The sequence below is a fragment of the Hippopotamus amphibius genome, chromosome 15, assembly GCF_030028045.1.
Source record: "Hippopotamus amphibius kiboko isolate mHipAmp2 chromosome 15, mHipAmp2.hap2, whole genome shotgun sequence".
Classification (NCBI taxonomy): Eukaryota; Metazoa; Chordata; class Mammalia; order Artiodactyla; family Hippopotamidae; genus Hippopotamus; species Hippopotamus amphibius.
The window spans coordinates 41,616,051-41,629,562 of record NC_080200.1 but is presented as its reverse complement, the minus strand read 5'-3'; the positions used below and the strand labels follow the sequence as shown (position 1 = coordinate 41,629,562).

General features: G+C 41.0%; 1 protein-coding gene across 1 annotated transcript in view; it reads left to right on the top strand.

The window, feature by feature from the left end:
* SPEF2 (sperm flagellar 2) overlaps positions 1-13,512 on the top strand; it is a 161,567-nt gene that overhangs the window by 103,383 nt on the left and 44,672 nt on the right. Inside the window, exons 24-26 of the mRNA XM_057709137.1 lie at positions 2,063-2,200; positions 6,824-6,975; positions 9,913-10,093. Coding sequence (XP_057565120.1) covers positions 2,063-2,200; positions 6,824-6,975; positions 9,913-10,093 — 471 coding nt within the window. The remainder of the gene's footprint in view (positions 1-2,062; positions 2,201-6,823; positions 6,976-9,912; positions 10,094-13,512) is intronic.

Genomic DNA, 13,512 nt, shown 5'->3' with positions numbered 1-13,512 from the left:
ATTATGGTAACTTGGCTGAACAGAGTGCTGGAGGGTTTAATCCAGGAGTATCAAATTAACAAATGTCCCCGTAAACTCAAATATTTTACCTGTTCTTAGACATTCCTCAAACAGCAATCCTAAAACACATCTGCCTTTTCTAGCTCTTTCCTACCAATTCACAATGCCGGCCCTCCTGTAAACTCTTTCCCCAGATCAATCAGGTGGTTGCTGGTAGAATGAGAAGGTTTTTAGATTTAAAATATCTTATGTGGGCTTTTTCCCCTAATTCCAAAAGTACCATATGTTTATTGTACATAAATTAGATAGTGAAAAGAAGCAAAAAGTTAAAATGACAAATCCATAATCCTATCTGCCTATAGTTGACCTCTTTATGCCTGGTAGTGTTCCTTGTTCTTGGCTTATTTCATTCCAATCCTAAGAAATTAATGGAGAGGTTCTGCTATCATGTTTCCCTCATTTTACCATTAGAAAACCAAGCCACAGAGACACTGGTACTTGCTGAGGCGTCCCAGTGAGTCGGAGCAGAAAGAGCACTAGAAACACGGCCCCAGCCTCTTGCTTTTGTACTTTCCCCTCAGCTGCTTCCTATCCTGTCTTTTTAAAATGTATAAATGTTTGAGGAGCACAAGCCCGTCCTCACTGAATGTCTGAGATCGCATTTTTGGAAAGACCAGGGAGACATCACGATCCGCTCTAAAACAATGGTGTGTTGTTCTGATATTAGCATATAGCTATACAAATGGCTGTAATAGTTTCATTTCATGTGAAGCCCCCACAAGACAACAGAGCAAAATGCTAAATGTGTCATAAACACAGCATCACAGAAATGAAATCCACTGTAGTCTCTGGAATCAAACTGCTTGCGTTCGAAATTCCTGACTTCACCCCATGGAAACCATAGGCAAGTGACTTAACCTCTCTGGACATCACACGTCTCATCAGAAACTTCTCTCTTGATTGCTGTGGGGATTAGTGAGGTAATCAACGTCAGGCAGTTAGCACAAGGCGCGACACACAGTCAGTGTTCAATAAATAATCATGATTGTGAAAACTGTCAAGTTTTATTGGACTGTAAGTATTTTCGTCATGGGATTTTTTTATTAAACAGATATTTTACTGCTGTGACTAAGACTACGATACTCTTCCTAACTGAGGAATTATTGTGTGCGAAATACTGTGCTGAGTACTTTACAGCCTTAGGCTAGCCACAGCGCCTCCAAAGGGTAAACAGTATCCCTATTTCACAGGTCAAGAAACTGAGCCCTCATCTAGTGGTGCACACAAGACCACAGGCTCATATCCTGACTCCACCACTTGCTTGCAGCGTGATTTTAGGAAAATAACCTCCCTGTGACTCACGCAGTATCCTCATCTGCAAAACGAAGATAATAATAGCACCTAAGTTTGTTGTGAGACATTAAATGAGTCAATATAAGTAACCTGACATATTCTGACGCACTCACACACAGAGAAAGGTGTTATCATCATTATTCCTCAGGATCTGGTAAGAGGCAGAGCTGGGATCTTTAAAAGAGTTTCCTTTTTTTTTTTAAACTGCTCGCTCTATAGTACAAAGCTTATTTTCAGACAATCCCATTAAGCACAGACACCATTTCTCGGTGAGTGATTAATGTTTACACCGATGATTTCTACTCATGATTAATTAACAAGCCTAGGCCCTGGATTCAGCAGAGCTGCATATTTCTTCTATCCGCAATATACCATTTCCTCAAAAATCCCCTGAAAGGTCTTTTTCAGCCTCTCATACATAAAGGCCAAAATACATAAACACATAAAATACAGCCCCCCCACCCCCATGAATAAAATGAACTGTGGGTGTGGGCACAGGGTGTGCAGAGGGGGTCTTAGAAAGTGAGGGCCTGACAGAGTAGAAGCAAAATAAATATTTGTTGAGCGAAGGGATAAAATGCATGAGTGCATCGGGTCTAGATTTTCTTCAGGCACATTTGTAAGACAGGTGAAGGCTTTTGGTTTTATTATACGGAGGTCATCTGAGCTGTGATTCTGAAGCCTCACGGCTGTGTTTCCCTGTGCTCAGGACTTGCGGGACCGCCTCTGGGACATCTGCGATGCCCGCAAGGAAGAGGCCGAGCAGGAACGTCTGGACATCATTAACGTGAGCTGGTTGCAGGACTCGATTGGAATCGCGATGAACCATTTCTTCTCACTGATGCAGGTAAGAGTGGCCGGTCAGGGTGACACAGATGCTTCCCTCCACGGCCACGTCCCTCCTGTAACCACTCCTCTGGGAGTGTGAGGGGCCGGTTCAGGGTTCGTTTTACTCACAGCACTCTGACCAGCCTGAGCTCCAACTTGCCAGGGAAGTTAGCTGAAATAAACCATTTTGGCCCCGGCCAAACAAACACCAGCACTGGGAGCATCTCAAGCTACAACTCACCAGCTGTTTCCAGGTGGCCTAGAGCTGTGGCAGGGACAGCAGAGATGGTGTCTGTCCTAGGTCGTTACTCCACCAGCCTCTCCCTGCGGACACCCTGCCGCAGGGCATGGGCTAGCTAGGTCAGTCTCCACGGGCACTTGATTCCTGAAAAACATTTCTGTCCAAATTGGAAAAACAGACCATTCATCAGAACAACCCAATGAACTTATTTTTCCAGTCCGTTAAAATAATGAATTGCACTGGACAAGTTAAAGAGACACATTGATTTTATGCCAAGATATTGTCCACAATAGGGGGGAGAGCACAGTCCAAGTCTGGATACCCAGCTCTGCCAGGGGCAAGGGCTGGAGAGTTTCTAAGAGCTGAGGCAGGGTTGGGGGCGGTCAGGGACCACCTGTGTTTCTTGATTGGCCTCGCCTAAAGGAAAAGTAAACTTTCTCTTCTCTTCTTGGTGCAGAGTTATATAACTTGGAGCAAGGTGTATTCCTAAGTCAGGCTCCTCTCCTCCCAGAGGACTCAGACATAGGAGTTCTATTTTCATTTCATATGCTTACATTTCAAAGAGATGGTTCCCAGGTCCTTGAGAGAGACATTTCTGATTTCTAAAACCAGCAGGAAGATTTGGAAAGGATTTACATCTCAAAGGGATAGAGAATGGACTTACAAAGACAAGTTTCCTAAAGTAAATACTCTAAGAAAAGGGAGATTAGGAGCCTGGAGTTAGGAAGAAACCTGTCTATAGTTTAGTCACACCGAGGGGGGATGGGAAGGCTGTCTTAGTCGAGCTGTGTCTACATGAGTATTTTTTCCTAGGAAAATAGCGGTGAGGATAGAGTGGAAAAGGGTACCTTTCATGTCTTGAGCTGATTAGCTTACAGGAGGAGTTACTGCAGTAAATGAGAATATTTAGCTGAGGATCGCCATAGGAGGTGTTCAATAAATCCTTGTTCAACAAATATCCGTGAATGTGAGCACTTCCAGCACTCAAAGGGACAAGCCCCCAGTTCTGGGCAGGCTGGACCACAGGAGGCAGCGGCCAGAGGCGGGAGCAGCCTCACTGACTGCCAGCCCTGGGATCCAGGTGAGAGCTACGAGGCATGGCTTGTGCTGAGGATGAAGGTGAGACACCCAGCAGCCTGAACCCGCCTGGGTGACATCCCCGGGACACTAGTTCGGGCAAGCAGAGATTGAACTTTGGAACAGCTGTGTCAAAAGCTTACTGTAGAAATAACTGAAATCCAGTAGTGATGCCAAAGAGATTAGAGAATTTCTGCAAATCATTCCCATTGATTCAAGCTGTATGTGCTTCCTTTGGAAGTGGTATAACTCTTACACCCCACATGACCTACATTTCACACCCTCTCCCTGAGAAACAAAATCCACATCTGAAACCAGCCAGGAAAAAAAAGGGGAAAGGGAAGGACAGCAAGTAAAGGCTAATATTTATTAAGTTCTTACTCTGTTCTGTGGCACTGTTCTAAGGACTCTTCATGTGCGATGCATTAAACCTTCACAACACCCCCAGGCTGTAAATTCTATCATAATCCTCATTTCACAGATGAGGAAACTGAGGCAAACACAGATGAAGCGAGTTGCCCAATGCCACACACCGGTAGTGGCAGAGCTGGGATTTGGGCTGAGGGAGTCTAATTTCTGAGCCGGTACCCCTAACCATGGCTTTGTCATCTGCGTTCGCATATAGTTACAGGCTAGCCGCCTAGGACAGAAAAAGCCTTGTTCTGCACTGATTGGCACGATCCTATAAACAACCGAAGCTGTAAACTACAGGAGGGAAGTAGATTTCAGTTCAATAAATGAAGAAAGAGCCTAATGATTAGAACTGGCCACCAAATAACAGACTTTTCAGGCTCGTGCGCTGCTGGCCAGGAGCTTATAAGCAGAAGCTTGCACGTATTTATGGAGGGGAAGGAATCCTCGTGTAAGTTTTCAAGGGCCTGTGCCTGGTTAAGTGTTTCCCAAAGTGGATTCCACAGAACACTAGTCCTACAAGATGTTTTACAAAACAAAGACTTGATGATCAAAAGATTTTGGGAAGGGCTATGTACTCTACCCTCCCCCTCCCTGGAAGATTGACAAGCATATTGACATATTCAAACATGAGGATGCCCTGCAACAAAGAAGCTCTTTTGGTGTGTTAACCCAGCATCCTGAAACTACTTGATGTTGCAAAGTTTTTGTTTGTTTTATCCCCAGTGTGGAGTCCATTAACAGCCTATAGGACAAGGTTTGTACAAAATAAATTTTAGAAAATTCTGTGAGAGTTGATTTCTAAGATTTCTTTCAAAACTGCGATTCTGTGACAAGAGAAACAATAAGCATTATTTACTAGTTATCATAAATATGAGAGGAATCTTGATCAATTCTGCTTATATGAGAATTCTTAGATATACAATGGCATCTTATTCATAGTTAGCTGTATAAGAATCAAATTATGTCTCCCCAAATAAATTAATATTTTATGTAAAATAATATAACAGGGTTAGCCTAAGGCATGGATACCAGCACTGTTTCAAATACCAATTGTGCAAAATAGGATCTGCTAAACTTAGTCATAATTAAAGAATTCAGTTCTTTAAGCTAAGGAGGAAATAATTTTCTGATTTCTGAATATATTTACCAAATAATAGAATGCTCTGGTTTAATAACTAATAATTTTTATAGCTTCACAACTCTTTGATTCCCCAAAGTTATTTGTCAATATCCAGTTTGTACAAATTGGGTTTACATTTATGTATTATTCATTATAAATGTGGTATCTTGCAGATTTTCTTGAGTATAGTTTCCAAGAATCATCTTCTCTCTACTGTTTTACCAAATCTCAACACAAAAGATGCAAACATTTGTTGTCAAACTGTGAGATTGGTTCATATATAAATATTTTAAAGTTTCTCTGAGGGAAAGAGAAGAATGTTTAGTTTTCCTAATCATTTCAAAATGCTAGTTTGAAAAGTTACTTAAACATATATGTATTTAAAATCCAAGTGGAGTATTTAAAACATGTTCTATGATTTAAGATAATATATGAATGGTAATTTTATTTTCATCATAGATTCAAATTAACCAAATAAATTTCTTCCTGGTTCAGTCACTTAGCTAGAAAAGTTTAATAATGCAGAGAACAGCTTTTCAGGAGCAATCTGGCTTGCCCTTTTCTGTATCAAAAAGAAACCTCTTGAAGCTCCTTGTCTTTTGCTGAAGACTACAATGCAAAGGAGACACTTGTTCCAAACTGTGAATATGGCAGTACAAGACTACTTCTTGTTGTTTTATTAAATAAATGGCAACATGAATTGCTTGCTGGATATAGGGATCCCTTCGTAAATTTCCTGGGTTAGGTTCAGCAAAGGGCTTTGAACACCAGGTCAGTTTTGTTCTTTTTAGAAAACATGCTTTCTATAATTAACTAGCTGTCATGGAATACATCTTCATGAGAGCTTCAATCTTTAAACCCTCAGGTACTGGTTTAAGTAGCCCCACTAACTAAAGCAAAGAATGGCGGTCATGGTTATACCACCAGAGAGAAGCACAGATATGCTAACCGATCTGACACCGAATGGGAGAGCAGGTTGGAAAACTCATGGTCTACATTTGTGTAACCGGTGCTGTGCAGGGTCTCACTGTGCATGCATGTCACCGTTCCCATGCAGGGAAATGACGTGGCTGGAAGGGAGTCTCTTGTGAATAAACGATGCTCCTCTGTGCTTCCCCATTTCCTGTCCCTGGAGCCGCCTCCTGGCAAAGCCAGCAGAGGGGTTTCCACTGTGAGCACAGAGGAGTGACCGCCTTCTGCTCGTGTTGAGCAAGAATGGAAATTGAGGAAGGAGCTAATCGTTATCACTTAACCTCACCATTTGCTATTTCTCCACAACTACGTCACATAGACCTATAGGACCCAAACCTAGTCTTATTTTGCATCTCGGTTTTTTTGTATCTGTATTTACATTATGTATTTGTATGTATAATATTTGCAGTATCTCCCAAATCAACTCATGTGTTACCTATGACAGAAGACACCCAAATGTTTGTTAATGTATTGGTTGATTGAATACAGGACACAGGAAGAATTCCTAATGTCAAAATAATGAATAACATAGACCACTTTAGAGCTCATACAACCTTCCGTCACATTGTTAAGAGGCATGGAAAGGTCATCTTGTTAAGTGGAATCATACTCAATAAGTAGAGAGAATGCAAACTCACCAGTTTTCTTTAATTTTTATGAAGTTTTAGATATACACTTGAAGCCAGTTCTCTTTCTTAATTTCCAGAAAACTGATTTCAACCTAAATGTTTTAAAATAGTACTTACAGAGCTCATAGGGAAAATACGTGCAGATCAGCTTGTGCTGTCTTGGGTTAACAATCGTATTTGCTATTAAAGGCAGAACTGAACCGTTTCCAAGATACGAAGAGACTCCTTCAAGATTATTACAGGGGAATGGAATGTAAAATCCCAACAGACGATACTAAGAGATTTACTCGAGTCCCATTGGTCCAACTCAATAGTAAAGATGTTTTGGAATTCCAGCTTCGGTAAGGCGGCTATCACGTTGCACTGTAATTAGTCTGAACAGAAAGCTTTCTGATTATAAATTGATTACCACTAATAAAACACACTCCTGTATTTGTTAATCCAAAATCCAAAAAAAAAAAAAAGCTCTAAAAACTGACAATTTTTTTCTAACTTTGACTTGACTATTGATATGCATTATTTATCCTACTATAGTGAATATCCACTCATTTCTGCTGCAGAGATATAGTGTGTTTTGTTAGAGTGCTTGCAACAGACTGCTGAGGATACTAGGGAATATATAGTACATACAAGTTCTGAATTCTGAAACCCTTTTGACCACAAGGGTTTCTGGTAAGAGATCATGGCCCTCTACCACTTTTACAAAATGTCCCATGCTGTTCTCTGTGTGTGTGTGTGTGTGTGTGTGTGTGTGTGTGTGTGTGTGTGTGACATTATATAAATGAAAATGGAAGGTGTTATGAGTCTTCCTTTATAGGTTAGGAAATTGAGAAACAGTAAAGACTCAGTCATATGTGATTATGACTTTGTGAGACTGAAACTTAGTAGTAGTCTAATATCAGATTCCCACCAGTAAGAAAATAAACTTGGTGGTAAAGGTGGAAGAAAAATTGTGTTTTCAGCCCATTACTAGTTATATGTAAGTAAATTAAAACAATTTGTTTGGGAAAGTCACCCCAACTCTCTTAAGCATTGGTTTCCTTATCTGTAAAGTCGAGTTGTTGTGAAGATTCCAGAAAATGAAATCCTCAAAACACATAGCACCTTGTCTAGGAGTCAGAAGACTTGAGACCTAGTCCCAGTGACTCCCAATGCATGGTGGTGACTATTATCATTTCTGCATAACATGACAACAAGCTACTCTTCCTCACATGCACTATTTTAATTGTATCGCATGTTCTTACTTTGCCTGTTTTACCCACCCTTATTCCAAAAAGGATTTGAGATGGCCTGAGCATGATAGGATTCCACAGTGATCTGAGGCCCATTTCTCTCTAGGCTTCTTCCATCTGGTCCCATTGTGTCCTTGTCAGGACCACGTGTAAGCAGGAAAATACAAGAAGGAAGGTCTGAACCCTCTTTTTGACACAAGAACAAGAGGCATGTATAACTCTGCAAACTTCTGAAAGAGAACTTTGAAATTAAAAACAATAACAAATTCCCAGAGTGATATGAACCATCAGAGTCATCGAAAGAGGCCAAGTTTCAGTGCCTACAGTAGCAGTGCATTCTGTTCTAGCACAAAATAGGAAGTCAGGCAATGGGGAAGCTATTAAAGTTGGTTCGTAGAATGAAACAGGCAAAAGAACAGCCAGTTCTTATTTTCTGCAAAATAGTCTGCACCCATCTCAACCCCAAATCACCGCTGTGAGTATCTCCTGGAATTCTCAGCCAATCAATGCATCAACTGGTCGACCAATCAAACAATCTCCTTAACATGTATTGGGAAACGAGCACATTGTTAAGCATTTTCACATAGCTTGTTTATTTTATTCCTCCAACAACCAAATAATAATAATAATAATGTGTTAACTAATGACCAAAAATGTGTAACAATATTATTATTATTATTATTATATTTGTATTTTTCCAGGAGGAATGGAGCCTCAGAAAGTCGAGGGACATGCCCCAGTTCATATCTATTGATATATCTACTGATAGTGGGGGAGCTAGCTAGACCAGAATTCTTCCCAGTAAATGAATTCTAAATCCAGACTCCTTTTCTAAATGGTCTGCCACCACTGCTGTCCTCCGAGGTGTTAGGAATGCCTGTTATCCTGTATTGAACCTGTAGAGACCATCACACAGACTTTACCTTAACTTATTAGACACGTGAATCTCATATGTCTCAGTGACTGAGACTGAGCATTACTTGATTATTTAAAATGTCAACTGTCCTTGTGGGTGGACATACACTGAGTTGTAGATCCTCAACACATTGCATTTATAAGCCACGGTGCACTGTCAGAATTCCAAGCACTATAAGAATCAAAGAGCCCACTTCAGAAAACCTCATCAGATGCTTCACAACAAGGCCAAGCCAGTTGTTTGCTGGAGTTCACAGCCAGCTTTCTGCATCGCTGCTCCGTTCCCCAGCAACTTGAGACTGCCAAGCCACATGCTTCTTCCTCCTCAAGTTTTAGCAAAGGCATTTTTCCGAGCTCCTCCCTGCCCATTCCTTGCCCGAGCTGAAAGCTCTTCCTAAGTTGTGTCACCGAGGAGGATCCCAGTCACAGTGAGCTCTCTGCTCTGTGGACCGCTCCCTGCAGTAGGATCCTGGGATCCTTCAGGGATGGAACATTCCCAGGGGCAGCTCTAAAATCCTGATTTAGGGTCAGCAATATGGTTGAGAGCAGGGGGACAGAGAGCTCAAGTCTGTGTTCCCAAGGCACTTTACAAAACAGAGACAGTCTTCATCACCCGTTCTCAAGGGTGGGGAGCGCTGCCAGAGCTCTCGCGCCTCCAGGGAATGCACCCTTGCAGACCTCACATCTGTCATATCCACCTTTTAACTGTCCACTTCTGAAAGCCACCTGCTAGTCATTTAAAAAAAAAAATGATGCCCAGTTCTATTTCATTTTCTTTTTCATGACTGATTTATTCCTTGTCAGAAGTTTATACCCCAAATAAATATCAAATTGCATTTCTTCATAATTGTGATTGATTAATCCCTGTCCTCATAATTACTGAGAATTAGACCTAAAAATTATGTTTTAGCATTGCTTGTCTCTAGTTTCCTCTTGTTAATAAGACTTTCTAGACCATAAAAATCTGACTATAGCCTGTTGTAGTATTTTTTCCATTTAAAGAGTTCTTCCAAGAAAACTCTGAAAACTGAGATTAAAGCAAGACAGTGAAATTCACCAAGTAACATGGCCACAAAAATAGAATTCTGTTAACTAAAGTCGTTATATTTCTTTTTTGTCGGTTTTCCCAAGAATTCCCCTAGTTCCACGAACACCCATTTCTCCCGAGTCAGCTTTATCGAAACCAAAAACAAAAGCCATCCTGAAAGGCAAGATTGATTACTCACTGGAAAGCGTGGAGTTGAACTTCGAGGCCGATGAGAAGATGGTGATGGACACGTGGCAGCAGGCGTCTTTAGCAATATCTCACATGGTAAACAATGCTGGTTCCAACATTTCCTTTCAGTAATACCCATTCATTAAACTCCAAAGTTGGTAATATGCCATGAATAGAAAATTTACACAATGTTCTCAATATAAATCTATACCTCCCAGAAGTTGGTTTTGTTTTGTTTTTTCCCCAGAAAGAAATACGAAGTGAAAGAGTTCAATCAGCAAATATATGAGGTCAACAAAGGGGTGAACCAACATTTAGATTATTTTCTATACTGGCCCAGGGTTCCAAGTACAGGGGTCCACAGGGCCAAGCAGGAAACATTAATGAGACCGGTGAAGTGTAAGGGAATAGGGAGGGGTGAGTCTGTGGCCAAGCAGAAGTAACGCCCCCATCTAGAGAGGCACCCAGCCAACTTTGCCATTTAAGAATGGGGTCCAGTAGGGCCAGATTTTCCAGTTTTAAAGTCAGAAATTCAGTCTTCAGAACTAGTTCCTACCTTAATTCCTGACCAATTGGTTGTCTGTTTTCTGAAACCGGAGCCTTCTCTAATCACATGCTCTTCCAATCCTTGTAGCAGTTATTGTTTCTCCCACTCTTGGCTCTTAGTATCTAGGTTATTGTTTGTAATTTTTATCTCATTAATGTTTTCCTGAATACTTAACTAGATTCTAAAACTTTCCATATCCACTACACCTAGCATAATGCCCACATCTAACACAATACTGAGTCCTCAGTACATTCTAGAGATGCTGCGGCTGCTATGCTGGTGACACTGATGTTCACATATCAGTAAATGATGATGGCAGTGGCAATGAGGATCACCAAAAAGACTACAACTAGCAAGCACCAGAGAGTGGGAGACCATGTCTAGGAGTTCTAAAAAGAAGTAGATGAATTATTGTTCTTACTGTTAGTTGAATATAGCATAATTTATAAATCTTATGAATCCCATTAAAATTGCCTGGGGAAATGAGGTTTTAAATATTATATTATTAGAAAGAGAGTGTCATACAGCACAAAGGGCACTGGCTACACCTCTTGATTAAGCTGTGTGATTTTAGGAAAATCACTTAACCTCTCTGAGTCTTCAATTATTTATCTGTAACATGGGAGACATTCTACCTATCTTTCCTTTCTTGAATGGTTGAAAAGATCTAATGAAATAATGTATGTGAAAGCTTTTTAGAAACTAAATATAATAGATTATTATGTTAAGAAATATATTCAGAATTGTACTACTACTTTGCTTGTGAACTTTTGAAAACCACATAGAAAGCATGGGAGGAAGGATTGTTTAGTAATTAATATTCCTAGTAATTACATTTGAATCCTGCTTTTATGTTTCTAATAGACTTTTATGACTTTGTTATTACATGACTTTAAGGGAACTTTGAGTTTCAAATGAGACAGGCCTGATTCAGTAAATTGTTGCAGGGAGAACAGGACCAACTGAGATCAGGGCAATTGAAGTAAGAACACTTTAACATGGGCTTTTCTCTACACAGCACTTTTACCAAGAGCTATCCATTTAGTATGTTATGTTAATTTTTAGTGAAATTTTCTTCTAATTAGCCAGTGTACAATGATTTCAAAGAAACAAGTCGTGTTTAATACCCACAATGTCAAAGCATTATTTCTAGAGTTTCTGCAGCCTTACAAGCTAGATTGCTGGATGTACTGTGAATTATGTTAATTTTTGAAAGAGACCTGGAGGTGTTTGAGGGGAGTGGACCAGAAAAATGCAGAGGATGGTAATCATTACCATCACCATCATCACAAGGTTGTTTACAGGGGAGAAAAGTCCAATTTTAACGGAAATTGCTAACTCACCGTGCTTTGCAAGAACAGATTCAAAAATGAATTGCCTGCAATTTAGGGGAGAACATTAACAAGTCTGCTTTCGGCTTTACCAAGAATTTGAAAGTACGATATATATCATGAAATCCGTTTATATCAAAAGAGCATCTGATTAAAAAAACACATACACATGCACATAAAAACTGCCACGCTCTCTGAAACCTTTGTGCATCCCTCCAGGGTTCTCCTAATACTGAAGAAGCTGTGGGTATATTCTGCAGCATATGATTATCTTAAAAGAAATGCCATCAATCAATAAGCATTTCCTGGGCATCTTCTATGAGCATAGCACAGATGCTAAAAGCTATGGAGAAAACCAAGAAGCAGGGCTGGCTCAGTTCTTGGGAGCGCTCATTTCCTTTGGAGATTGGGGACAAGATTTAACGCCAGTGGGACAGTTGGGACAGTGATATGCTGAGCCGTGCCTATGAAGTGTGGCAGGGATCTGGAGAGGACAAGGAATTGGCTGGTCTATTGTGCCCGTAGGACTGCTAGCTTCTTTGAGGGTAGAGATTAGATTGTGCCTTCTTCATCTTTCTATTCACCTCCACCCAACTTCTTTCTCCTCCTGGCCCTTCACCCAATTCTCCCCAGAAATAACATCAGGCTTGGACACACTAAGCACTTTAATAAATAAATAAACTCCCATGGACCTCCATTTCCGCACCAGTTGCCTTATTGAGATTTTTAAGTTTTCAGCCACATGTTGCTACTACCCCCACAATGTGTGCGAGTTTTCTTTCTTCCTTTTGGGAGACTCATCTCAGCTCTCATTTTTCACATTTACGCCTGTAAACGCCCTTCACCTCTCCAGGGACAGTTGAACTTATTTTAGCAGATCCAGTCTTTTTTTTTTACGTTTTTTATTTTTTTAATTTTTATTTTATATTGGAGCATGGTTCATTAATAATGCGTTAGTTTCAGGTGTACAGCAAAGTGACTCAGTTATATATATACACGTCTCTATTCTTTTTCAAATTCAGTCCCACTCCTGGGCATATATCTGGAGAAAAACATAGTTGGAAAGGTCCAACCTTTCTAACTGCAGGCCCAGCCCCAGCTGTACAAGCCCCAGGACAAGGCTTTCCTGCTGCCTGCAGAGCAGAGCCAGCCTCACAGGCAAGATGGAGGGATCCCGCTGCACTTCACGCCCCCGCCCCCCGCCCCCTTGCTCCGCTATTGTGTTGTGACCACACCAATACCTCTCACACCAGGAAATCTATGAGCGTGAAAGCAGCAGGGAGCTGATGTGGGGAGAAGCTGAAAGTCCCCCGGGAAGGAAAGTTAAGACGGTCACAGGTCAGCCTGTGGGATAAGTCGTCCTCAGGAAAGCTGCACCTTCCTAGGGTGATGTCGTGTTAGAACAGAACGGAAGCCCAGGATTTAACTGTCCATGAGCCCAATTAATGCAAGGCATGTGCTCCCAAAGGTTGGAAGACAGGAAAAATTCTTACCGATTTTCTGTAGGAAGCACAGACGCACGTAGAATACATACGGGCTGAAGCGTACCTGCCGATACACTTCTGCACTATTAAAATCTCATGGCGGAGAATGTAGTTCGGAGAAACTGACTTGAAAACAATCAATAATGAAAAAAA